At 41.2% G+C, this 27,385-nt stretch overlaps 1 protein-coding gene across 1 annotated transcript in view; it reads left to right on the top strand.

The window, feature by feature from the left end:
• dnah12 (dynein, axonemal, heavy chain 12) overlaps window positions 1–27,385 on the top strand; it is a 357,153-nt gene that overhangs the window by 46,276 nt on the left and 283,492 nt on the right. The window contains exons 7-11 of the mRNA XM_041191445.1: window positions 2,395–2,553; window positions 3,908–4,103; window positions 6,246–6,434; window positions 8,860–9,022; window positions 10,960–11,051. Of these exons, the coding sequence (XP_041047379.1) occupies window positions 2,395–2,553; window positions 3,908–4,103; window positions 6,246–6,434; window positions 8,860–9,022; window positions 10,960–11,051 (799 nt within the window). The remainder of the gene's footprint in view (window positions 1–2,394; window positions 2,554–3,907; window positions 4,104–6,245; window positions 6,435–8,859; window positions 9,023–10,959; window positions 11,052–27,385) is intronic.

Below are 27,385 nucleotides of genomic sequence, written 5' to 3'. Positions count from 1 at the left end.
TCATTCAAAGGTTTGTGAATCTTTGTAATTCTCTACTGTAGAGAAATGTGAATGCTCAGCTATTGAAAATATTCAAGGCAGAGAACAATAGATTTTTGGATACTAAATGAATCAAAAGGGATTAGGATAGTGCAGGAAGGTGGTGCTGAGGGAGAAAGTGAGCCATTATCTTATTGAATGGTGGAGCAGGCTCAAATGGCTAAATTAACTAATCCTGCTGCTACTTACTTTCCTAAATAACACCTTGCTTTACTCTCATCAACACTTGCAAGCACCAGTGCAGCTGTTTCTATTGTAAAAGAAGCAGTTTCTGAAATTGAGAGATAGCCCTGGGTGAGCCAATGGTGAAGAAAAAGTGGCAGTGACAGAAGCCGCATGGTAACCTGTGATTATCATCAGCAATCCCTATACTTTGGAAATGCAGAAGTGCATATGAATGATAACAGGCAGGAAAAGATCCTCTGGTCTATCCAGTTTGTCCTACACAACTGCAATATGTATACTCCCCTCACCACTGGAAAGCCATGTCATCTTCTGGGACAAATGTTACCATCCCTGCTGTCACAGAATTGTGCAGCATGGTGTCACTAGGGGATCTCTGTCAGAGTGAAGTAGATTCAGGGGATGACAGGACACGCTATCTTCTTACAGCACTATTTGCCTTATGGTAAGTTTAAAGGTCCAACCTTTGATGTTAGTGAATGGATGAGTGGATGAATAGGTAGATGGGGAATGAGTAGGTGGGTAAATAGATAGTTGGATCAGGCCAGTGATGGTCAGGTCGGGGTAGTCAGGTAGTTAGGGTCGGGTTGGATAGTATTTGGGTAGTTGGGGTCGGGGGAGGGTAGCTGGTGGTTGGGCAGTAGACAGGCCAGGGCGTGTAGATGGTTCGGTTGGGGGGATAGATGGGGAGTTGTGGGGGCAAGTCGGTGGGGGATAGTCAGGGGGTCTGGGGGCAGTGATGGGGGTGGGTCAGTTGTGTAGTCACCCTGGTTTTAGACTAGATTTTAACCTGTCTAACATTCCCTGGGTAACTATTCATGTAAGTACTATGGAATTGTCCGAAGTCCCCATCTCTAATTCAGAATTGGGGACATTCGCAATGGGTCCCAGGGAGCAACCTAATTGCCCATTGGAAGTTTAAGCTTCCCAGAAATTCTCATGTAGATCCGTTAGGCCTTCCTCAGATTTCCGACAATCCAGAGACCAGATGATTTGGTCCTAAGAATCACTGACATGGTACAGATGTGCATGGCCTGTTTGTAGCGGGGGCTGGGTCTGTACTGCTGGCCACAGTTTTCAGTTCCATCTCTCCTAAGTCCTGTTGGTAATAGCGAAGACAACTAGTGAAAATTCACTTTTTATCCTGGGTTTTGTATCTGTGGTTTTTTTCCATTATGTCATGAAGGTATAATAATTTTCATAATATTTTTCTGGTTTATTGTAAGGTAGGTTTATGGAGGTAAATATAGTTAGGTCTGTCTGTGTGTGATTTAATTACATTTAAAGTAAAGCAGACTGCAGGCTTTAACTCATCAAAAGAACTAGGTGCTTGACATACTAATGAGTAAACATGGATGTTGGCTTAGCATTTAAGGCATGAAGGGAATTTGCATTTTTAGATAGATGAAGGGAGATTTGGATTTCAAAGGGATCTCAGTCTGTTTACAAATAGCCAGATAAGCAAGGCTAAGGAATGTGTTTATTTTTCCATGGGTTACTTACAATATATGGTGCAACATGAAAGTTTTGTTGTTATGGTGGAGATACAGTTTCAAAGACTTATAAAACAATAGATGTTAAATATTAAAAGAAGAAAAACATATATATAGCGGAGAATGAGGCTATGTGTCAGAAGAAGGCATTGTAAGATGTAACAAAAGTGTATGAAGTAGCTTTAATGAAGCCTACAGTATTTGTGCATAAGTTTGCTGTCTACCAAAAATGAAGCTGGAGAAATGTCATTTGGAATTCCACTATCCAGGGTATTGTGTTAATTTTCTGGATCTATTTAAAATCTAAAGTCTATGTTTGGATCGTTGCCTTAAAGGGGGTGTAACTGGGTGTCAGGTTAATTCGGAATTTTAGGAGTTATTATAGTAGTAATTTGTAGTCCTAGGTATGTGCTTGAATTTTTTTCCTTTGTTAATAAATATTTTAATGTAATTTTTTTAAATCTCTAAAAGTATTGGTGGACTTATTACTTCTGAATTCAGTGCACACATCTCGAAATAAATACAAATTACAAAACTGTTGCAATAGCGCGATCAAGTTTCCCTCGTGGATTTGGTCCACCTGGCACACATCATCTGCTGCATCATAACAAATATGTCTATTTTACTTTCAGCACGCTGATCCTTTGATTTACGTGAATGTTAATTTCTTTATTCTTAGTGGTTTGGACTTCTCTCAACCATGGCATGAGAGCTTCGTAAAAGCTCGAGAGGAGATCAAAACAAATCTCTACATCCTTCATCCAGTCATGCAGGCAGTTCTCGACTTGGGTTATGTAACTTTTTCCAACATGATTCTTGTGAATATGTCTAATTGCAGGTATGAAGAAGTACCGTTTGATGTAAAGAAGCAATCTATTTTGTAATACAACATTTTCAAATCTGATTTCATGGGTATTTAAAATGCCAACATTATAAAAGTTTACAAACAGCTGTGATTTTTTATAAATTCATAGTGTTTTGCAAAAACTAAGAAATTTTGCAAATACACTAATGAAATTTGTGTATTTGTACACTTTGAATTGAATTACTAATTGGACTGAAATAAGTATAAAATGTAGTTTAATATACATCCTGTTGTACCTGTGTGTTTATTTCGACTTGAATTTAATTAACAGCAATTAATTTTAATTAACCCTAACAGCACTGTGGGTGTACCTACACCACATGGACTGCAGCCGTTCAAGAAGGCAGCTCACCACCACCTTCTCAAGGACAACTAGGGATGGGCAATAAGTGCTGGCCCAGCCAGTGAAGCCCACATCCTGTGAATTAATTTTAAAAATTAGCACTTTAGAATCTCAAAATAGATGAATGGCAAGTTATTTTTTTAAATGAAGGATTGTTGTGCAGCATGCCAGAAGAATTGCTCTCTTCTGTTGAAATAATACCTGACACCAACAGGCAAACCTGTTCTGATGTTTTTAATAATGTAATCTCTCCCTTAGTGACTGCTTAGACTAAGAGCTTAAACTATGGTATGAGGTTCAAAACTGCATCTTGAGACCCAAAGGTAATAATGCTATCAATTGAACCAAGATCCATGCAATTTACTAATACTTGCCTTGGTGTTTCTTGATTCTTCTAGCCCCAATTATTTCCATTTAGTCACAATTTCTCCCCTTTCTTTTGGACTAAAGAAAAATTCACCAAAACTACAAAAAAAATGAACAGCAGCCAAAACACAAAATTCCATTATAATAGTTTTCTAAAATTCCTGTATTCATATTTACCTACTTATGGTCTATTCAATAAAACACCATGATAGATTTTTTTTTGCTGAATTTCCCCATTCATTTATTTTCCCTTTTTTCATCCTGCACAACTCTAAAACCATTCTGCAGATTATGAGATGTAAGGTTAACTTTTCTCCATCCTTCTGTGAAGATATTCTTGAGTTGATTGTTGGAAAGTATATGATAGCAACATGAGTAAGTTATCTGCTAATTTTCAGCTCCCTGCACCCCTCCCAATCAAGAAGTACCTATCCTTTATTCTGCACCCACCCCAATAGTGTGGCTGAGAACAAACATCTCTGTAAAGGGTATATTCAGCATGAATTCTACTGCTCCATAGCTTATTGGAGCATCAGTACACTTCAGTATCTGATGTCATAAACAAAATTAAGTCTGACTACTTAATTGACTGAAATTTATTTCTAATTATTGATTTAGATCTAAAGGACCAATTGAATGTGAATCATTCAAGAATAACGTGGTGATGGAGCATGGAAAAATGGAAAAAAAGATAATGACTACATGGTACCCCAAAGTTCTCAGTCTTCTTACTGACAAAGAGAAGACAAAGGACATTAAATCTGAGAAAATAGATTATTTCTACTCTAGTGCTAATGTACTGATAGGTAATCAGGTAACACAATGTTGTGATTTACTTTAGAATCTCACAGTTATTTATCTTAGAATCACAGAATGGTTAAAGCACAGAAGGCTGTGCAGTGCAGCCGGGCCACCATTGTGGGCAGGTTGGGGTGGGGGAAATCCTCTACAGGGCAACTTACGGCTGCTGCGACATGCAAGCAGCCCTGCCTGGCGTGATGGTCCCATGGTCTGCTGCCAGGAGGCTGCCCTGGACATCTAAGTTGGCCCCCGCTGCCTCTAGAAACCTGGACACCAACTGGAAAATCCCATTGTAGCTCCTGTAATTGGCCTTAACAGACTCTTAATGAGTAGGGATGGCTAGCCACTGTGTGCAGATGGATACCCCTGCCATATTCCCATCCCACTTCCACAGAAATGGCCTGGGCTGAGATGAAGCTGGAGAACGGACATGCTGGCCGGCCTGTATTTTCATCCCCCCTCCCCACTGAGTCTCCATTCCTGGCCCCAGCATGGCTTGAAAACCAAGCACAAGGATTCAGTCTCAAGTTTTTATTTTGTCCTATTTAAACAAAGGAGCTTCACACATGATTACAGCTATGTATAATTCTATTTCGTAGATAACCATTGATGTTGTCAGGAACTGCTGGGATTCATAAGCATCTAGTTTTCATCACACAACCTGAACTATTGCAACTAACTATTATCTTACATTTGTTTACTTTATTATTGTATGGATATGGTTTTTAATTTTGCTGCTCACACACCTGAAATAGCTTCAGGCTTTTAGCAGATAATGGCTTAGAAACTGAACAATGCTGTGCCTACTATTCATGTCCCTATATGATCAGCAGAAAATATGTGCGCAATTTCGGCTGGAGGTGGTGCTTGTGATAGGGAACACAGACCAACAGCGTTTTTAAGTAGAAATTAATATATGCGGATTGGTCTCCTAGGCTGCTTACCAGGCCTATTTTCCATTTTGGGTTGCCCCAGAGCTTCAGTTGCTATGTGCTGATCATGTGCTCAGCACAACGTGACACAAACCAGCGTGATGAATGTCATTGTCATGGTGGAATAGTCAAGTGTGTGTTTGAGATGTTAGTTGCAGATAACTGAAGCACGATGGAGTAATTGTAAGAGAATGCAATGTAGTGGGGGTGTGCAATTTGAGAGTGTGTGGATGTTGTAATTAGTGAAGCTATAATTGGTGCAGTGGTGACGCAGAATTATTTTAGCTGTCTTCTTACCTTGACAACTCTATTTAGATCATTGAAATTTTTCCAGCATAGCAATCATGCTCTTGTGACAATGCCTTTGGCATTGATGTCCTCGGCGATCTCCTCCCTCTGCCTTCTCATCAGATGCTCAGAGAGCTTCCTTCTCCCTGACTGGGAGATAAGATGACCTCCCTCCTGCACCAAGGTGTCCATTGCAGCACCAGATAACATTGATACCTATTTATCCCTCCTTCAGCTATTTCTTCCAGTTGTAGCATTACAGGTTTTCTTGACTTCCTGAAAAAAGCGTGCAGATAATGAATACAGTAGGCTTTGCTGGTTGTGCACAGAAATCATTATAAACAATAGGCAACACAGATTTTTCATGCTGCCTGCATGGGTACAAATTAGGTAGCTGATTAAAGTCAAAGGGAGAAAAATTCATTTTTGTAGTGTGCTCTTAGCTACTTGTGTTAATTTCCTCCGGGATAGACAGCACATTGGGCTGTACCTCTGTGGCATTCTACACTGAAATCATTGAAGAAACCCAAATGGGTGACCATGCAGAGTATTGGCCCATGGTGATGCCTGCCCTGAATTGACATACGTTTATGTGGCGCTGTTAGAAGTGGAGCTGTACGAATGAATTTCTCCTTCAAAAGCACCATTTGCTTTTGCTTACTATGTTCAACAGGAGTCATTCCATTTAAGTGTCTACAGTATTTATTTATATCTATGTACCAATATTGCTTCAAGTTAAAGCATAAAACTGACATTTTGTGAATTAAGAACCAGCAATTCTTTTTAGAAATTGGCAAATAAAAACCATCTTTTATATTTTACTTGTGGCAATTCAAATGCAGCTTGAAAATTGGTGAGGTTATTCCATTTTTCTGAAGAGATGATATGATTGAATCTTAAAAAGGAGTTTAACTTTTTTGTTCTTATCATCTAAGTTGCAAGAGTTTCTTGGAAGAACAATAAAGGCCTACATAAAGCTTTTTGGTGAAGAGGATAAATACCAGATGCCCCTGTTTAAGATGGAGTTAGTATTTGATGAAGAGAAAATGGAGTTCTATCCCACATTTTCAGACCTGGAGGAGACTGTGCTGTTTGTGATTTCTAAAATAGAAGATGCCATGCAGGTAGTTTACTTTTGAAATATTAACTCATCTGCCTGAAGACACGCAAAAGGTTAGAATATTGTTACAACTGGTCCCTGGGTTCCTGTTGGGACCCCAATTTTGTTATGTTCCTGGGTGAGGAGGAATGAGCTGGCTCCCCTACTTTATTCAACCACTCAGTTGGTCACAACAAGCTTAATTTAAAAGGGATCCCTTGCCTGTGGATATCCTTTCCCAGTCTGAATGTATTTTTTTTTGAAGGAGCCAATTTAACCAGGCTTTCTTGAGTCAAAGAATAAGCTTGTTAGTTACTAAAAACTCAAGAAAAATAATAAAAATGTAACACACATACACATAGATCAGAAATGAGAAGTTAAGAGTCCCAATAAAAGTTTAAAAAGATATATGAATCAGCCTTTGGCTTGTCCATGAGATGTAGATGGCAAAATGTTGTGGCCGTTGAATTGGGTAATTCTGGTCGAGCTGACTTTGGCAGTTTTTCGGTGCGTTTGGAGACATTTGGTTAGACACAAAGGACAGCTAAGAAGCTATCCTATTTCCTTTTTGATTGTGGCTTCCACTAAGCCTTGTCTTCAGCAACAGAGAAAGAAAGAGAGAGACTTCACCTGCAACTTCAGGGCTGACTAGTTGGTCTTCTTGTGCTATCACTCTCACAGCACACCAGCATACTAGTCCACTAGCACTGCTTTGCACCTAAATTTTAACCCATTTTTCCCTGTGTATTCCTGTAAGGGATAAAAAACCATGTCTTGTGCCCAGAGTCTGTTTTCTTTGATCTCCGAACATTCTACACATTCTGGCCAGAATTTTTCTGTCGGCGAGTTGTGGGCGCGACGTCATCCCACCCCATTTAAATATTCAGGAAGGCGGGTGGACAGCGAAATCAGCTATCCACCCGCCGACCTGTCAATGGCCAATTGAGGCCATTGACAGGGTAGTTAACCCAATTAAAGGCCCTGCCCATCCAGCCTTAAGGTTGGCGGGCAGGCCAGGAGCCCCAGCAGGCTTCTGAAAAAACATGAAACCTCATCCACTGGCGGGATGAGGTTTCATGTCTGTTTTTAAAAAGTTTAATAAAGTTTTAGTCATGTTTATTAACATGTCCCATCTCATGTCACATTGACATTGTCACATGAGGGGGACATTTTAATAATTTTTTTATTTTTCTATTTTAGATGTTTATAAAGCTTTCACCGATCTCTCTGAGACAGCACTTAGTCTCAGGGAGATGTGTGCTAGTGCACTTTGACAGTTGGGGAACCTGCCCCCACCCCACCGCACAGGAAGCACATAGCGCTTCCCATCGGGCGGGCCTTAATTGGTCCGCCCACTCAAAAAGGTGGCAGTGGCGATTGGCTGCCCGCCTGCCCATCAAGGGCAAAATTCTGCCCTCTGAGATATGCATCAACAGGAAATGGATTTTAAATGACTGCTGAGACGTGTTAATCAGTCTTTTGCCTCTGCAACTGCAGGAGATTAAAATTCAGTTTTTTACATCTTTCCTATCTCCCTTTTAAATGTCTCTGCTTAAAGAAGGCCATGACATCTTTTCAGGTGCAACATTCCATGTTCTCTCGGATAGGTCTGTCAGTATAGTCCACAAAGGAACTTTCCAGAAAGTGGTCACTTTAAATTATCAGCCATCTTTTGCTCAGTGTCCTTGCTTGCATTTCTTTAAAAATACACACATCTTCCTTAAGAAGTTCAATATGCCTGTAAGTAATTTGTGGCTGTAATCAACTTTTCATGTCAATATGTATCATAGTAAATTTATTTTTTTACAGTAGGAGTGTATAACAGGTGACAGATCCATTCGTACCCGTTTAGCAGCCTTTCTGAAGTTGAATTTCACTCTAATTGTTGTATATTACCTTATGGTTAGTTCACAAAAATGGATACATTTATTTGAGAAGCTGTAAATGAATGGAAAGATACAGTTCTGAAATGTTGCATCAAAATGAAAGAGAATTAATAAGCAAGTAATAATGTGAGAAAGAAGTCCCACATATCATGAAACTACTTTTATGTATAACAGAATTGTGCATATGAAGACTTTTTAAACTGATGTTATTTATATCATAGATTAGATATACTAGAAAATAATTTATTTTTTTTTCATAGGACATGGGTATTGCTGGTTAGGCATTTGTTGCTCATCCCTAATTGCCCTTGAACTAAGGGCAGTTAAGATTCAACCACATTGCGGTGGGTCTGGAGTCACATGTAGGCCAGACTGGGTAAGGATGGCAGGTTTCCTTCCCTGAAGGACATTAGAATACACAGTGGAAGATTTTTACTCTGTACCACAGTCTCTAAGCCCAAATAGCTTTGCAGTTTTATTGCAAGTAGCACAAAAAGATAATCTTCCCTTAATACCATTAAACTGAAATATAATTAATTTTGTCTCCTGCTTTGCATCATTCAGAGCGTGCAGACAGTGCAGTCCTGGCTTTCTGATAGTAACACCGATGACATTGAAAACATCAAGGCTAAACCATCTGCTGATCTCCTAAAGTGGGCCTACTCCACACTCAGGAAAACAGCCAGAACTAACTTTGAAGGAGCAGCTGCACATTTCCAACAGTATGGTAAGCTTACAATACAAAGATAGGTAGGAGTACAAGTTGAGAAGCGTACAAAGAGCCTGCCAAGGGAGATAGATAGGTTAAGTGGGTGGGCAAAAATTTTGTAGCTGGGGTATAATGGAGTAGGAAAATGTGAGGTTGTCTACTTTAATAGGAAGAATAGAAAAGCAGAATATTATTTAAATGGAGAGAGACTGCAGCATGCTGCAGTAGGGAGAGATCTGGGTGTCCTCATACATGAATCACCAAAAGCACATTAATTAGGAAGCAAATGGAATGTTGGCTTTTATTGCAAAGGGGATGGAGTCTAAAAGTAGGGAAGTCTTGGTACAACTGTACAACTGTGAAAACTGCACCTGGACTACTACGTACAGTTTTGGTCTCCTTGTATACTTGCTTTGGAGGCATTCAGGGAAGATTCCTGGGATGAGGGGATTGTCTTATGAGGAAAGAGTGAGTAGGTTATGTACTCATTGGAGTTCAGAAGAATGAAAGATGATCTTATTGAAACATAAGATCCAGAGGGGGCTTGGCAGGGTAGATGCTGAGAGGAGATTACCTGTGGTGGAGGAATATAGAACTAGGGGATACAGTTTCAAAATAAGGGCTCTCCCATTTAAGACAGAGATTAGGAGGAATTTCTTGTCTTAGAGAGATGTTAATCTTTGGAATTCTCTACCCCAGAGAGCTGTGGAGGTTGGACATTGAATATATTCAAGGCTGAGTTAGACAGATTTTTGGTCTACAGGGAAGTGGAGGGTAATGGGGGTCAGACAGGAAATTGGAATTAAGACCACAGTCGAATCAGACATGATCTTATTGAACGTTAGAGCTGGTTCAAGGAGCCAAATTGTCTAATCCTGCTTCAATTTCTTATGTTCTTAGGTGTTCTCAATTTAATAAATGCATTAACTTTCTGCGTTAGGAAGTTATTTTATATAGTTGGGACACGGCATCATTTGAAGTCAGGGTTTTCAGTAAATTGGGTAAAAGTATAAAAACAATGACTTTCAATCTAAAATGAATTTTGTTCACTTTCAATAACCACCTATGTTGGTTATCACTGTTTGGTATCACTGTTAGCATTTTGAAATTTCATGCTCCCTGCCATTATTCTTAATAGATATAGTTTAATCTTCAACCTGGTTTGGGTGGACTCCCACAAACAGCAATGTTTTAATGAGCAGATAATCTATTTTTGTGATGTTGACTGATGGATACTGACCAGGACATTGGGAATACTTCCCTGCTCTTCTTCCAAAAAGTGCTATGGGATCTTTACATCCATTGTGCAGGCAAATGGTTTAGGCTTGGTGCAGGCTTGGTTTAATGCCTCATTGGAAAGATGGCACTTCCAACAATGCAGTATTCCTCAGTACTGTTCTGGAGTGCAATAATCAAGATTTACCATGTTGTTTAAAAATTAATTGCATCGGAATGGACAAGCCCTATTTTTTTCTGGTGTGCTTAGTGCATGTAAATCGTGTAACTGCAGCAACCTCACACAGTTCCATGTATTTAAATGCTGAGTTTCTTAGTCAACTACTGTTATCCAGCACTTGGAGGAGCAGGGCAACTAGGACAGCAATTTCCATGTTTAACTGTGCATCTTTGGCCCTGGATGCTATTGTCTGATTTACACTTTAATAACAATGAGCACTGTTCGCCTTGCTTTTACTTCTACAGCAAAATCTGGCCCAAGGTGTTCATTCATTCACAGTAATTTCCAGGCTAGGTTGTTTATTTGGAATAAATCTCTTGGTTTATAAATTGAAGAAGCCTTGCACTTAAGTGCAGTTCAAATCTATTTTGTCTAGATCAAGTAGGAGGACCACTTCGAAAGGCACAATAAGTTAACAGTGATTTTTTTAATCATGATGCAATGACAGTATTACTGGAATGGTGTTATTCTCTTGATTATTCTATGTCTCGTTCCATAGTTGAAAAATATGACTGGCTAATAAATGGAACTGCCAATGAACGTGTACAGAAGTTCATGGAAGAAGAACATTCATTTGATGAGTACACAGAGGTAAATTTATACCAAGAATAGTAAAGCTTCTACCTTTATTACTACTGTGAGCACTGGGAGGATACCATCAAACAAAATGCCTACTTTTGTGTTGTCACCTATATTAAAGGTAATTATAAGGAATTTCTCCCCTCTTAAGCTGGATGTCACATTGACAATCTACGAGTCCCCTGTTAACCTTGAAGTATTCATTTTTAATCTTTCTCCTAATTCTGGAATTAGCTCTGCAGGACTTCAAACATATTCCTTCTGATGTCATTAGTGCAATCATGAACCAGGACTTCTGGATGTTTCACTTCTCTCTCTCAAGGCTTTTGCATCTGATATTTATCCCTTATCCTGTCATCCAGGACTTTTTATTGTGGCTACTGGCCATTGTATCTCCTGCTCCTAAGCTTTTCTACTTTACTTGTCCCCCTTTTGGCAATCACCTGCTTCGCAGTACTGTGGTGTTGCTTTTGCTTGTTCTCCAAGTTGTACCCATTATCGTAGGTTTTGAGTACTATATAACTGTTAATTTAACCCTATCAGTGGATTCCTGCATGGCCTACTGTTTCCTTTTCCAACCTTAACAGATGGTTACATGCTTCTCTTGCACACTAATACTCACAATGGTCAGTTTAGCTTCTGCCAAGAACACTTGGCTCCAGGCTTCATTACAGCCCTGGTCCAAGCATGGACAAAACAGCTCAATTCCAGAGGTGAGGTGAGAGTGATTGCACTTGACATAAAGGCAGCATTTGACTGAGTATGATATCAAGGAGCCCTAGTAAAATTGAAGTCCATGGGAATCCAGGGGAATACTGTGCACTGGCTGGAATCTTATATAGCACAAAGCAAATGGTTGTGACTGTTGGAGACCAATTATCACAGCCATAGAACATTACTGTAGAAGTTCCTCAGGACATTGTCCTAAGTTGCTTCATCAGTGCCCTTCCCTCCAACATAAGGTCAGAAGTGGCGATGTAAGATTTTTGGATTTGGGCCTACAGGTACCTAAGATAGGCAGTCGACTGGTCATAAGTAATGGCTCATTAAGTTGATGAAGAAACAACAGTTTTGATATGATATATTAACTAATTATACAGAAAAAAAGTATGCGATCCATTACAGTTGAGAACAGTCTACTGATCCCAGAGGGCAGTCAAATGGTTGGCACAGACTGTGTTATTCTCATCATCTTCCTCCTCCTCGTCCATTCCAAAGAAGGCAGCTACCGATAAGTACTGCAACCTCATCAAGACCTCCGCAGTATCTCACAAGGACCTCTCCAGCACCTCAGCCCAGCATCTCAGCCCCTCCGCAGGACCTCTTCATCTCTGCAGCCCTATACCACCAGTATGACACCAATTATATATACCCTTTTTTGGAGGGCTGGGAGTTTACCCAGTATCAATCATCTATCTAACTATCCTGACCAATGAATACAGGACAGGTACTCAAAACATCAGGTGGTTACCACCCACCTTGTTCATCATCATGCTCAAGGTCAGCTTTTTAGTTTACATCTTGCTGAGCATCATATCCTGGCCCTTTCTAAACACTGGCATAGATAAGGAGGCCCAGAAGACGCCATTCTATCAGCTTAGGAATGTCAACATCCTTTTTCCAGAGAGAGAATTAATGCTGTTTCGCTAATCCCGTAAAATCTAAAAAATACCCATTTATTAAAGACCCCAATTTCTTACAGGGATGTTCCATGAAAATTGCACAGTGTTCAGTTCCATTCAGACACCCTCAGATAATAAAGATGCCTGTGCTCGCATGTATCAAGGCCTAGATAACATTCAGACTTAGGCTATTAAGTGACAAATAACATTCACGCCGCATAAATGCCAGGCAATGACCATTTCCAACAATAGAGAATTTATCTACTTCCCCATGACATTCAAAATCATTTCCATCACTGAATCCCCATCATCAACATCCTGGGACTACCTTTGACCAGAAATTTAACTGGACCAGCCACCCAAATACTGTGGCTATAAGAGCATGCCAGAAGTTGGGTATTCTGAGGCTGATGTGATGGAATCCATAGGTTCAAAGCTTGTGTTTTTTTGAGTCAGACTCTAACTAAAATGGAAACTGAACCTTTAGGTTTCTAGTTAAGTTAAAACTAAAACCAAAGCTGAAATGGAAGCTGCAGATTTCTGAGAAAACAAGCTATTTGAGACTGGATTAAGACACAGAGCCATTTGAGTTCATATCATCCAGTGGTGCAGTGCAGGTAGGCTGAAGAACATGAAGGCTGGAACTGGGAGTGGAGATGAACGCATATAAGGTTACTATTGCTGCTTCATTTATTTTTAAAGGAATTACTTGACCAGAGTACTATACAGTACACAGGGGTGTTACTGAGGGTTTGGATAAGGGTGATTTTGGTAGCTAGATCCACGTCATCAAGATTGTCATGAGCAAGACTGAGGAGGTTTTGCAGAAGTGCCCCATTGGTGAAACCAATGCCTGTGGAATTTAAATTGTTTGGGTGCTGCTACCATCCAAGGATCAGAGGCTAAATCCATGAAGGACAGGAGCTGGAATTCTATCTACAAAAGTATAGAGCTGTGAAGGACTTTTTGGCTGGAATTGGTTCCATATATGCTGAGAGGACTGCTTAGAATATCTACCTATGTTGTGTCTGCCATTTAATGTGCAATTTGTAATATATATTAACTGTGATCTGTTTGTTAATTCATGTTTCGATTATGTTGATGTTGGTTTGATTGTTAAAGTAGAAGTTATAAAAAGTGAAATCTTGTCCATTGGTTTTCTTGTTGGGGTCATTTGGTAAATTTATTCTTTTGGTTTGTTGGCCTTCATAGGGATCATAACAAAATTGGGGTCTAGTCCGGAATGATCTGAGTTAGGCCATGAAATGGGTTCACTGAAATTTTTCAGAATTTAAACACAAGATTTCACATTTACTTTTGCTATATTCAACATGAGTACCTTTGATGCTCATGCTTTTGTGGAGAGGGCAGATTTGACTCTTAGTGCCTTGGAACAGCTGACAAAAGATAATCTGAAGGCTGTCGAGAGCAAATGGGGGTCAGTTTAAAATCAGTAGCTAAGAAGGCAAAGATGATTGAAGAATTGGCTCAGCACTTGAACCTCGAGGAAGAAGAGGATGTTCCTGCTAGTACTGAAATAGAACTAGCTATACTTCAATTAGAATTCAGAAGAGAAAGAGAAAAAATAAAAGAGGCGAAGTAGAAAGGGAGAAAAGAAATAAAGAAAAGACAGAGAATTGGAAAGGGAAAAACTCAAAGCATTTGAACTTGCATTGGAGGGGAAAGGTGCAGATGACTTGGAGCCAACTCCTCATAGTTTGATTTGACAAAGAGGAGCGAGTAGACATGTACTTTCTGCCATTTGAGAAAATTGCCAGGAATCTGTATTGGCCTAAATAATCTTAGATTATGCTGCTATACAGTGTTTTCATAAGGAAAGCTTTAAAGGTGTATTCACCTCTTTCAGAAGAGCGCTCAGATGACTACGACAGAGTAAAGACTGCTGTTCTCAATGTATTTGAGTTGGTAGCAAAGGCCTACAGACAGAAATTCAAGAAATTTGGAAAGGAAGCAGGGCCAGATTTATGTGGAATTTGCTAGAGATGGTTTTTGCTAGGTGGTATAGTTCAATGAAGGTTGCACAAAACTTTGAGAGCCTTAGGGAAGTGATTCTGATGGAAGAAAGTAACATAGTGTCCCTTTGGTAATCAGGTCCCTCCTTGAAGAACATAAAGTTGATAAAATAAAGGAAGCTGCAGTAGTGGCAGATGAGTGGGAATTGACTCATAAGCATTTAGTTACAGGCCCCAGTTTGTAGACTTCAGGTGAATTGGAGAGACAGGAAGTTTGATAGTGAAAGGAAATATGGTTCTGTTGAGGAAGATGGCAGTAGTAAGGACACAGGCTCTTCTCAAGACGGTAAAAGATAAAGTCTGGAGGACAATTTTGGTTTGGGGGCAAGGCATGCCATTTTTGTCATCAAAGAGAACATGTGAAAGTTGAGTCTTGTAATTGGGAAAACAACTTATGGTATTTGTAGTGTCATATGATGTCCCTCCAAAAAATACTGGAACAGATTTTAACTTTCAGGTCGGGTGTGCAGGGATAGGAGATTTTTCGGCTCTGTAAATCCGGCCTTTAAAAATGGCTGCCCGGAGGTTGGATTTTCAGTTGGTGAGAGGGGGTTGCTGAACAGGCTGGATTAAAAATCGGGGCGGATGACCTTGGAAGAACTGAGGAGGCTGCCAGGATTGGCTGGGTGGAAGGCCTGGCACTGTGTCCAAAATTTTAAAATAAAGAATAAAACATGAATAATCCCTTGTCCCTCACCCCTGCCCACACACACTCCCCATTCATGCCAACCCATACCACCTCATACCCTCCATGCCAACCTATACCCCTCCACCCACCCCTAGGGTTGCCAATACCTAGGATTGGCCTGGAGTTTTCAGGAATTGAAGATCAATCTCCAGTACAACAGTGTGTGCCATCCTGGAGAAAAATCATAGGGACATTCAAAGTAAAAAAAAACTTTTTTAATATTTCTCTTTACCAGATACAAAAATATTGAGAATGTGGGAAAAGAGCCTGTTTGGCTGACATTCAAGCGTCATGAGTCTTTTTGCTTTCCAATTGGCATAGGAAGGCAGTGCATCACAAGGATGGATATGTTGGCCAACTAATGGTTGGAGTGTTGGGGAAAGTCATGTGATGAAATGTATTCCATGGGGTTTCATTACATGGCAACCCTACCTACCCCCCCCCATGGCCCCTCACACCTTCTATGCCAAGCTATGCCCCTCCATCCACCCCCCTCGTCCCCTCATACCGTCCATGCTAACCCTTGCCCCTCCACCCATCCCTCATGGCCCTGTATAGCCCCAATGCCAACTTAGTGCCAGCTCATGCCAACCCATGCCCTCCCATGCAGCACCCTTTGCCCTTACATCTACCATGCCAACTCACCTAGTATCCACCATGGGCAGACCTCAGGACCCATTCAGTGATGAGATAAAACAAAGTTCTATAAAATAAAGTACAAAGTGCCTGTTGCAGACTTCAGTATCTTGAAAAAACACTCATCCATAAAAAAAACATTTACTACATTTACATTCCTTCATGAAGCCTTATAACAACAAACATTTCATTCAAGTGCACTATCCCTTATAACAACAAGCATTGGAATTCATAGTCCCACATCAAAGAGTCTATAACCACTGTAGCTGTCAATCATAATGGCAAGCGCTCTCCTGTGATAATGGATGGTTGTGAAATCAGTCATGTAGCACTAATCCAGTCATGTAGCACTAATCCCTTTGGCTTATGTCCAACAGACAGAGTGATATAGTAAGCAATCATTTTTTTTAACACTTAAGACCTTTGTCAAAGATTTAAAAGGCAGAGCTTTTAAATGCTTTACACATTTGACAGCTCCCTTTGACAGGTGCTTTCAGCAGATTTGACAGGTTCCTTTTGACAGGAGCTTCAGACAGTTTTGACATGTCCTTTTGACAGGTCTGTTGACAGTACCAATGAGCTTGACAATAATGAGCCTATGCACTTTTTACACACATCTAAGCCTATTTTTAACAATTCCAAAGGCAACTGACCTACCCCGAATGACACCTGACAGAGACACCAAAGGGCACCCTACCTCCACCCAAGGTACCCCTACCTTACCTCTCCAAAGGGCCTGGCTATCCAAACAAATCCGCAAATTTCATACCAGCTCTACCAGGCCTTATCTGCACACTTCAGCTTTCACACTACAAGGCTACCAAAATCCCACTTCATTAGAAGCAGCTGATGATTTAAATGGCTAGCTGCCTCCATAAAAGGCGCATATGTGAAACACACCCTATGACCCTGCGAAAACAGGAAGTTCCATGTTCAGTGGCAGGACTAAGAATTTTCAGCCACTTGTGTCATTTTTTTTATTCGTTCATGGGACATGGACTTCGCTGGCTAGGCCAGCATTTATTGCCCATTCCTAATTGACCTTGTTTAGGGGTCATTTTTAAGAGTCAGCCACATTGCTGTGGGTCTGGAGTCACATGTAAGCCAGACCAGGTAAGGATGGCAGATTTCCTTCTCTAAAGGATATTAGTGAACCAGATGGGTTTTTACAACAACCAGCAATGGTTTCATGGTCATTATCAGACTTTTAATTCCAGATTTTTATTGAATTCAAATTCCACCGTCTGCCTTCGTGGGATTCGATCCCAGGTCCCTAGAGCATTATCCTAGGTCTCTAGATTACCAGTCTAGTGACAATACCACTATGCTACCACCTCCACTTTTTGCCATGACAAACAGATTCTTCATCGTGGCGACTGTCTTCGCAGATAAAACTCACTAGAAGCGAGTTGCTGTAGATCATCCTGAAGACAGTATATACTTTATCTTTTGACCTGAGCTTTGTAAATGATGGTGAGGTTTTGAGTGTTCAGAATGTAAGCCACTTGTCATAGAATACTCAGCCTTTGCCATGTTCCTGTAGCCAGAGTACTAATGGGTGATCCTGCTAAGCTTCTGGTCAATGGTGTACTCTAGAATGCTGACAGTGGGCATGGTAATAGTGGTCCTAATGAAGCCAAGAGGCAGATTTTTTGGTATTTCCTTATTGGAAATTGTCATTGTCATTTATATGCGTCAAACGTTACCAGTTATTTGTCATACTCAATCTTCATTCATCTGGCTTCCGGATACTGGCTGCTATGAACTGGAACCCAAGGAGAAAGCAGGCAGTTCCTCATTAGTATAGTGGTCAACGTCCCTGCCTGTTGCAGGGGAGAGAGGAGGGAGGGCGAGCGGGCACAGGAGAGGGGCGGGAGGGCGGGCGGGCAGAAGAGAAGGGAGGGCGGGTAAGAATAATTAACTGGGGGAAAGCCAGCTCCAATGGGGTAAGAATGATTCTGATCCAGATAAACTGGAATTGAAGGTTGACAGATAAAACTGTAATTGAACAGTAGGGTGTGTCATAATCACCTAGTTCATGATTTATATTAATATTTTAGAGTAAGTTTTAGTTTGGGAAGATTGAAGTTGTAAGGGTAAGTTAATTAATATGCTGGACTTTAGAAATTGCCAGATCACGTCAAATAATGGCAATTGAAAGGGTTCCTTGTGTACTTATAAAGTCAGAAGTAGAAAGGAGAGAGCTATAAAACGGCAGATGGACTCATTTAACTAGAAAACTGGAGACAAGGGGGTGGATTTCTCCCTCGTTGTGGGGGTTGGGAAGCTGACCGCCGTCCATGATCAGGCCAGACCGCGATTTCACACTGGTGGGTCAATTAGGGCCCGCCCTGCATGAGTCATGAACTGCAGCGCTCAGTGCTGCCTGTGTTGGAGGAGGAGGAGGGTGAGCGTGAACTTCGCACATGCATGCAGGTGCGCACTGGAAAAGCTCCCTGAGGCACAGAGTTGCCTCAGGGAGATGAAGCATTTAAAACATTAAAAATAAAGATTTTAAAAATGCTATAAAACATGTCCCCTCGTGAGCAGGGACATGTTATAAATGAAAAGTTAAAATTTTTATTTTATTTTTATTTGTTGTTGGAAACCTCATCCTGCCTGTGGATGAGGTTTCCTAAAAAATGCAAAGGTCGCTTGGCCTTTTCACCTGCCTGCCAACTATAAGGTTGGATGGGCAGCAAAAATTTTCATTTAATTACCCTTTTAATGGCCTTAATAGGCCTTTTAATTGTTGGCAGGCATGCTGCTGACTCCAGCGTGCACCCTGCGACTGAAATATCGCGTGTCTTCTTACGCTCGGTTGGGTCGGGTGCACGCCTGCCTGACGAACGAAAAATTCCCACCAAGATGGTAAGCTGCATAGTCCTGTCTTTGTTAGAGAGGTGAATTATTTCTGCAAACCTCTGGCTCAAAAGATTTGATTTTGAAGCAAAAGTTAATTAATCTATGTCACAACTAACTCTGTTGCCATAAAGATGAGTGATTCAGGGAGCCTTATTTGGAATTTTAGGATGTTGTCTTTCGGATTTTTTTCCAGAAGGTTTTTGATGTTGCAGCTAAAAGCACCCAAGTTATTGGGTGTAAGCCTTGAATTCAGCAGGCAGAGAAAGAGAGGGGGCAGAATTCTCTGCTCCCTTTGGTGGTGGGTGAGTTCGGGGGTGTGTGCAGACAATATGGCGAGAAGGCCAAAAATCGGTTTTATGCCATCATGAAACCAGCTTATGATTGTCAGCTCCACCTGTCAATGGTGAGCCGTGTTTCCCATTGCTGCATGTTGGGAACCTAACTTCAATACTTTAGCATCTCGTTATAAGCCCTGCTCGCCAGAATCATCCTCCCACACTGGATCATCTGGGCAATCACATTGATGTGTTTCACAATTGTACATAAGTGACGTGCACCTGGCGAACTGCACTTTGCTCAGGACTTCGACGTTTGTTTTCCTACCTTGCTTCAGGCAGCACTTGTGGTCATCAGCACCAGGCTTTGCAGGCAGCACCACATCACTTTTAGGGAGGGCTCATTGATAGGCCTCTAACTACCAGACCAGCTTTAAGGCGGGGGTGGCTTTTTGATGGCCACAGAGCTAGGGCTTGTTTGGGGAAGGGGGAGAAGTGGCCTCAGGCAAGGGAAGAGGCTGCTGGGCAAGGGCTGTACTGGGGAAGTGGGGGGGGGGTATCCCAGGATGTGTGTAGGGGCATACGCTAATCTGTACAAGTGGCCTCAAGATGATGAGGGCTGAGGAGGCAGTCTTCAGAAGAGATGAGGCCAGATGGAGATGTGAGGGTGTGTGTGAGAGAGTGAGTGGTGATGTCCCTTGAGCTGACAGTGAGATGCCAGTGAATGTGTGATTGTGTGAGTGTGCGAGTTTAGAGTGATGAGATGGTTGCCTTACCCTGGCGGCTCGAATCTGATCATTCATCCTCTTTCTTCACTGGATGGCCAAGCTCTTCTGTGCAGCATTGGCACTGACCATCCCTGCCACTGCCTCCCAAGCTGGAGTAGTGAAATTGCTGGACCTGTTGCGGCCAGAGCAAGGGTGGAAGACATCACGGGAAGCCTCCAAAAGATTTTCCAGTGATGGGTCACTGAACTCTTTTTGGCTTTCAGGGCCATGTCTTCACCGGAGCAAAGATGGGCTGCAAGCATTGAGAACTGTGTGCTCAGCTACAGTTTAGATATGGCACCCGGAATAAGGTAACAGCACCACGGGCGATTCAGAGACTGCCTGCCAGCGAGACAGCGTGATTCCTGTGGTTGCATAATTAATTAGGTGGGAAGCGGACAATATGGCGTGCAAACCCGCCATTGCGGCTGGCGGCTAAAATGTCATTTTTCACACCTGCTACCACATTTAGAGTAATTCTAGGATGATTCCGCCAGGAGTCTGTTAAGAGCTGAAATGCAGCTGTGGACCAGAAACAAAAAGGCTGTCAGTATTCAAGGATATTTCTGAGGTTGAAGCACTAAGCAAGAGTACAGTGAAGCCCACATTTGAGCTGAGAATCACACAGTTATGATGCTTTGAAGAAATGTTGCAGGATCACTTAGCCAAAAGCTTTTGGAACAGGATCACTTAGCCAAAAGCTATTGGAATAGCTGGAACACTGAGAAGAAATTGAAGTGAATTCCTGAGAGCTGTGGAACTTTGAGTTTGGTCTCAGTAAGTGAAGGAACCTTCAAGAGCTTGATAAGTAGCCAAAGACTTCCTGGGGGAAAGTTATAAGGAAAAAGGTAATCTGCCAATCAGAACTTCAGGCAGGAAACAATTACAGAAATTCTTGAGTTATCATAGGCTTTCTAATCATCTGGGAGGTTGTTACTTTTTCATCAACCCAGGTTGTATCTGTCTGACAGATGCAGACTTCCAAAATTGTCTCCACTTGCAGCTGTTTATTTCTGTTCAATACAACCCTTTCCTGCCACCTTTATCTAACCATCCACCAGTTCCAAATTTGATACAAATAAAAATTTCACATAACACCTATGTCCCTGTGAAGTTGAAACACAAAGTACCTACAAGATGCTGTGTTGTGTATTCACCATCTCAGGCTGCTAAACTCTACCATTTAGTAATATAGGGATAATTTGTTAGTGAGATTGAAATATCATTGGATACAGTTAATATAAATAAATTAATATGAAGGGAAATCAATAACAGTACCATCTGACATTCCCTAACAATATTATATTTCAACAATTGAAGAAACAATTCCAACTCCAATCTCAAAATGCATGCTGGCCTAGATTTTCATTATCTTCAGGGTTCCTGGCAGTAGTTAATGAGGAGAAATTTTCTGTTTCCCTGGATTAACATAAATTTAATACATTGTGGCCAATTTTCACTTGCTGAAATAAAAGGGGCAGCAATTTCCTCAAAATGATGTTGGTAGATTTAACACCTGTTAAAGCCGATGCTCTCTGCCTGCTGCCACTTTTACAGGGTCTTCTGTTGGCTGCCTAGTTCAAGCAATAAACCCCTTTTAATTAGCAATTCGGCGCTCTTTGATGTACATAAGAGTCTGATTGCCATTTTAATATAGAACTGGTTGCAGCATACAATACATGTGACCTGTTGTACTGGGAATAAAGACCTGCTAAAAAGATGAATTTTTTTTTGCACAAGAGCTCTTTTCGTGCAGCAAATAGTTAGGATCTGGAATGCACTGCCTGAGAGTGTGCTGGAAGCAGGGTCATAGAAACATAGAAAATAGGAGCAGGAATAGGTCATTCGGCCCTTCAAGACTGCCCGCCATTCAATATGATCATGACTGATCTTCTGTCTCAACGCCATACTCCTGCGCCCTCCCTTGATGCCTTTAGAGTCCAGAAATCTATCTATTTCCTTCTTACGTATATTCAGTAACTTGGCCGACACAGCCTTCTGTGGTAGAAAATTCCACAGGTTCACCACCCTCTAAGTGAAGAAGTTTCTCCACATCTCAGCCCTAAATGGTCTACCCCGTAACCTGAGACTGTGACCCCTTGTTCTAGACTTCCCAGCCAGAGGAAATACCATCCCTGCATCCAGCCTATCCATCGGTGTCAGAATTTTATATGTTTCAATGAGATCCCTTCTCATTCTTCTAAACTCCAGTGAATACAGGCCTGGCCAACCCAATCTCTTCTCATATGACAATCCTGTCATTCCAGGAATCAGTCTGGTGAACCTTCGCTGCACTCCCTCTATGGCAAGTATGCCCTTTCTTAAGCAAGGAGACCAAAACTGCACACAATTCTCCAGGAGTGGCCTCACCAATGCCCTGTATAGCTGCAGTAAGACATCCTTGCTGCTGTACTCAATTTCTCTCGCAATGAAAAGCCAACATATTATTGCCTTCTTAACTGCTTGCTATACCTGCATGCTTGCTTTCAGTGATTGGTGTAAAAGGACACCCAGGTCTCTTTGTATGTCGACATTTCTCAATCTATCACCATTTAAGTTATACTCTGTCATTCTGTTTTTTCTACCAAAGTAGATAGCTTCACACTTATCCACGTTATACTGCATTTGCCATGCATTTGCCCACTCACTCAACCTGTCTAAATTGCCTTGATTCTCTTAACAACCTCTTTACTGCTCAAATTCCCAGCAAGTTCCGTGTCGTCAGCAAACTTGGAAATATTATGTTTGGTCCCTTCATCTAAATCACTGATATACATTGTGAATAGCTGGGGCCCAAGCACTGATCCCTGTGGTACCCCACTAGTCATCGCCTGCCATGCCGAAATAGGCCCATTTAATCCTACTTTCTGTTTCCTGTCTGCTAACCAATCCTCAATCCATGCCAATATATTTCCCCCCAGTCCCATGTGCTTTAATTTTACACACTACCTTCTTATGTGGGACTTCATTAAAAGCTTTCTGAAAATCTAAATATACCACATCCACTGGTTCTCCCTTATCTATTCTGCTAGTTGCATCCTCAAAAAAACTCCAGTAAGTTTGTCAAACATGATTTCCCTTTCACAAATCCATGCTAACTTTGGCTAATCCCACTGTTATTTTCGAAGTGTCCTATTATCACATCCTCTACAATAGACTCTAGCAATTTCCCTGCCACTGAGATTAGGCTAACCAGTCTGTAATTCACTGTTTTCTTCCTCCCTCCTTCCTTTTTTTAAATAGTGGGGTTACATTTGCCACCGTCCAATCTGCCAGGACCATTCCAGAATCTACAGAACTTTGGAAGATGACCACCAAAGCATCTACTATTTCCATGGTCACCTCCTTTAGTATCCTGCAATGTAGATTATCAGTCCTAGGGGATTTATCAACTTTCAGTCCCATTAATTTCTCCAGCATTATTGTTTTAAAATTACTACTTTCCTTCAATTCCTCCCTCTCACTAGACACTTAGCTCCCAAGTATTTCTGGGGAGTTATTTGTGTCTTCCTCCATGAAAACAAAACTAAAATAGTTGTTTAATTTCTCTGCCATTTCCTTGTTTTCTATTATAAATTCTCCCATTTCAGACTGCAAGGGACCCCCCCCCCTACATTTGTCTTCACTAATCTTTTTCTTTTTACATACTTATAGAAGCTTTTACAGTCTGCTTTTATGTCCCTTGCAAGTTTACTCTCATACTCTGTTTTTCCCTCTTCATCAATCTCTTGGTCCTCCTTTGCTGAATTCTAAACTGCTCCCAATTCTCAGGCTTGCTACTTTTTCTAGCAACTTTATATGACTCCTCTTTGGATCTAATACTATCCTTAATTCCTTTTGTTAGCAATGGTTGGGCTGCTTTTCCTGTTGTGTTTTTGTGTCAGAAAGGCATGTATAACTGTTGCAATGCATACATTTGTTCCTCAAATATTAGCCATTGTCTAACCACCCTCATACATTTTAATGAAGTTTCCCAATCTACCTTAGTCAACTCATGCCTCATACCTTTGTAGTTTCCTTTGATTAGATTTAGGACCCTAGTTTCAGATCGGACTACTTCACTTTCCATCCTATTGAAGAATTGTATCATGTTATGGTCACTGTTCCCTAAAGGACCCTGCACAACAAGATTATTAATTAAACCCTTCTCATTGCACAATACCAAATCTAGGATAACCTGTTCCCTAGTCGGTTCCGCGATATATTGGTCCAAAAACCATCTCATACAAACTCCACGAATTCATTCGCCACAATATTATTGCTAATTTGGTTTGCCCAGTCTATATGTAGATTAAAGTCACCCATGATTACTCTAGCACCCTTCTTACATGCATCTCTAATTTCCTGTTTAATGCCATCCCCTACCTTACCACTACTGTTTGGAGGCCTATAGACAACTCCCACTAATGTTTTCTACCCTTTGTTGCTTCTTCACTCCAACCAGACTGATTCTACCTCTAGATTTTCTGTACCAATATCCTCTCTCACCATCACACTGATTTCATTCTTAACTAACAATGCCATGCCACCTCTTTTTCCTTTTTGCTTGTTCCTCCCAAATATTGAGTACCCTTGGATGTTCAGTTTCCAGCCTTGGTCACCCTGCAGCCATGTCTCCATAATCACAATCATATCGTGCCTATTTACATCTATTTGCACTGTTAATTTGTCTACTTTATTATGAATATCTGTGCATTCAGATACAGTGCCTTTAGACTTGTCTCTTTAACACTTTTACAAATCATTTTTGTACAATGGCCCTATTAGCTGCTAGCCCTTGTTTCCTCTGCTTTCCACTTTTGCTTTCTACTTCTCTGTCTCTCATGCCTATCTTTGTTTCCTTCCCTTGTGTCTGTCCGCTCGGGTTCCCATCCCGCTGCCAATCTAGTTTAAACCCTCCCCCCACAGTACTATCAAATAGCCTTGTGAAGATATTGGTCCCTGTCCTGCTGAGGTGCAACCTGTCCAGCTTGTACAGGTCCCACCTTCCCCAGAATTGGTCCCAATGCCTCAGGAATCTAAATCCCTCCCTCCTACACCATCTCTCCAGCCATGCATTCATCTGGTCTATTCACCTGTTCCTGATCTCGCTAGCATGTGGCACTGGGAGTATTCCTGAGATCACTACCTTTAAGGTCCTGCTTTTTAATTTATTTTCTAGCTCCCTATATTCTGTTTTCAGGGCCTCATCCCTCTTTTTACCTATGTCGTTGGTACCGATATGGACCACAACCTCTGGCTGTTCACCCTCACCCTTCAGAATGTCCTGCAACCTTTCAGTGACATCCTTGACCCTGGCACCAGGGAGGTAACATACCACCCTGGTGTCAGATCTGTGGCTGCAGAAATGTCTATCTGTTCCCCTTCAGATAGAATCTCCTATCATTCTCCTTTTTTCCCCCCTCTGTGCAGCTGAGCCACTCATTGTGCCACAGACTTGGGTCTTGCTGCATTCCCCTGAAAAACCATCTTGCCCCAACAGTATCCAAAATGGAAAATCTTTTATAGAGGGAAATGGACCTGAGGAGTCTTGCACTACCTGCCTAGTGCTTTTACTCTGTCTGATGATCACCCTTCCCCTTTCTGCCTGTGCACTCTTTACCTGTGGTGTGACCGCCTCACTGTACGTACTATCCACAAAGATCTCATCCTTGCGGATGCTCCACAGTGACTCCAGGCGCAGCTGCAGCTCTGAAAGACGGATTTCAAGTAGCTGCAGCTGGAGATACTTTCTGTACACATGATTGCCCTGGACGCTTGAAGTTTCTCTGACTTCCCACATTACACAGGAGGAGATTCCACTTGGCCAAGCTGCCCTGCCATGACATATCCTTAAATTATTCCCTTTACTTTTACTTCATCTAGTTTAGGGAGTATTAAGGACAGAAGAAACGCTTACCAGGCCCTACTTACCGAGGCTGCCACTCTTCTTACTGGGGAAAGGTAGAAAATGAAAGGATCACCTCCATCCCTCTCTCACCAAACTCCAACTGAAGCACTGTAATGCAACCCAAAGCAGCACCCCAGTGCAGACAAAAGCAGCATTGTAGATGCCTTGCTTTTATGCTGCCTGAATTTAGCTTCTGAAAACTTGTTTAATCCAGTAACTAATTTACTAGCTGCAGCTGCAAGCAGAGCCTGTATGACCCCTGTTTTAAAGCTGGACTAAAACTCCGAACCCAAAGAGCAATTGAAGCTTTTAAAAGGGAATTATTCGAATAGGAAAAAATTGCAGGGATACAGGTAAAGACAGGGGAGTAGGCACTGGGTGAATTGCTCCTTCAGAGGGCCAGCACAGACATGACAGGCTGAATGGTCTCCATCTGTGCTATAGCCATTCTATGATTCTATGCTTCTCCAACCCTCAGCAGTCCAGATTTTTTTGTGGGCCCAGAGGTGCACTCTTGTTTCCCTTGGCTCCACAATAATAATAGTTAGTATCCAAATTACCACAGCTGAGTATTCTATCTTTCAATATATCTATCGGTTTAATCCTATATATTCTAGGTTGGTGATGCAATGGTATTTACCACCTTTTGGAGAGATAGGAAAATTTAATAGACAGCCTACATGACCTGTCATGGCTGGTATCACAATATAGAAGTAGTTCTTCATCCTGCCATTGCTATCTCAGACATGGTATGCATAAGGTCACCGGCACCTACTAAAAACAGACTGTTTTGCATGAGCACAAGACAGGATGTTGGGAGAGCCTAAATTGTAGTTCCCATTCATTGTATCACCTTTGTTAACTACCTATAGTTTAAACATACTTAATACAGTTGTCAATGGCCCGTAATTTCTTGGATTTTTATAACTAAGGGAGAGAAACCCTGAAAATTCACTTCAATTGAATGTTTTGAAGGCTATTTCTGTTACAGATTTTAGATTTGTTCTGCATATTCCTCTTGACCAAAGTAGCCCAAATTTTGCAGCACTAGTGTTGGTGAGACTGTCAGCATTCGCGATCATTACTCCAGTGAAACTGATAGCAACTTCTGGAGTTCACACTTGCAGAGAATAATGTGAAAATCCAGAAGTTGCTGCCGGTGATTCCATGCTGCTTCAGAGAGTGCACAATGGAATCAGCTTCAGACCACAATCAATGGTAATCAACTTCAGTTCTAATGTTGGTCTGTTAGAGTTGTTAATCTCAATAACAACCTTTAAAAAAGTTGCATCTTGTTGAATAAGTTGACACTGGGTTTTTAATGACACACTATCATGACTGCTAAATACCATCATCCGTCCTAGGAAATTAATTTTATATCTGTAACATGTTAAATTTCACTGTGAGAATACAAAAACTCCACATTTTTAAAATAATAAATGTATTTTTTTAAAGTTTGTTTTTTGAAGTTCTAATTTAATCCAATCATCATTTTTCATTCCACTATCTGAAAATTTTAATTAAGTGTGAATATTAAGCACTTTTAACTTATTGGTTTGCTGTGTGTGAA

This window comes from Carcharodon carcharias, chromosome 7 (assembly GCF_017639515.1).
Source record: "Carcharodon carcharias isolate sCarCar2 chromosome 7, sCarCar2.pri, whole genome shotgun sequence".
Taxonomy (NCBI): Eukaryota; Metazoa; Chordata; class Chondrichthyes; order Lamniformes; family Lamnidae; genus Carcharodon; species Carcharodon carcharias.
The sequence above is the reverse complement of the archived record's forward strand: the minus strand, read 5'-3'. Positions and strand labels throughout refer to the sequence as shown.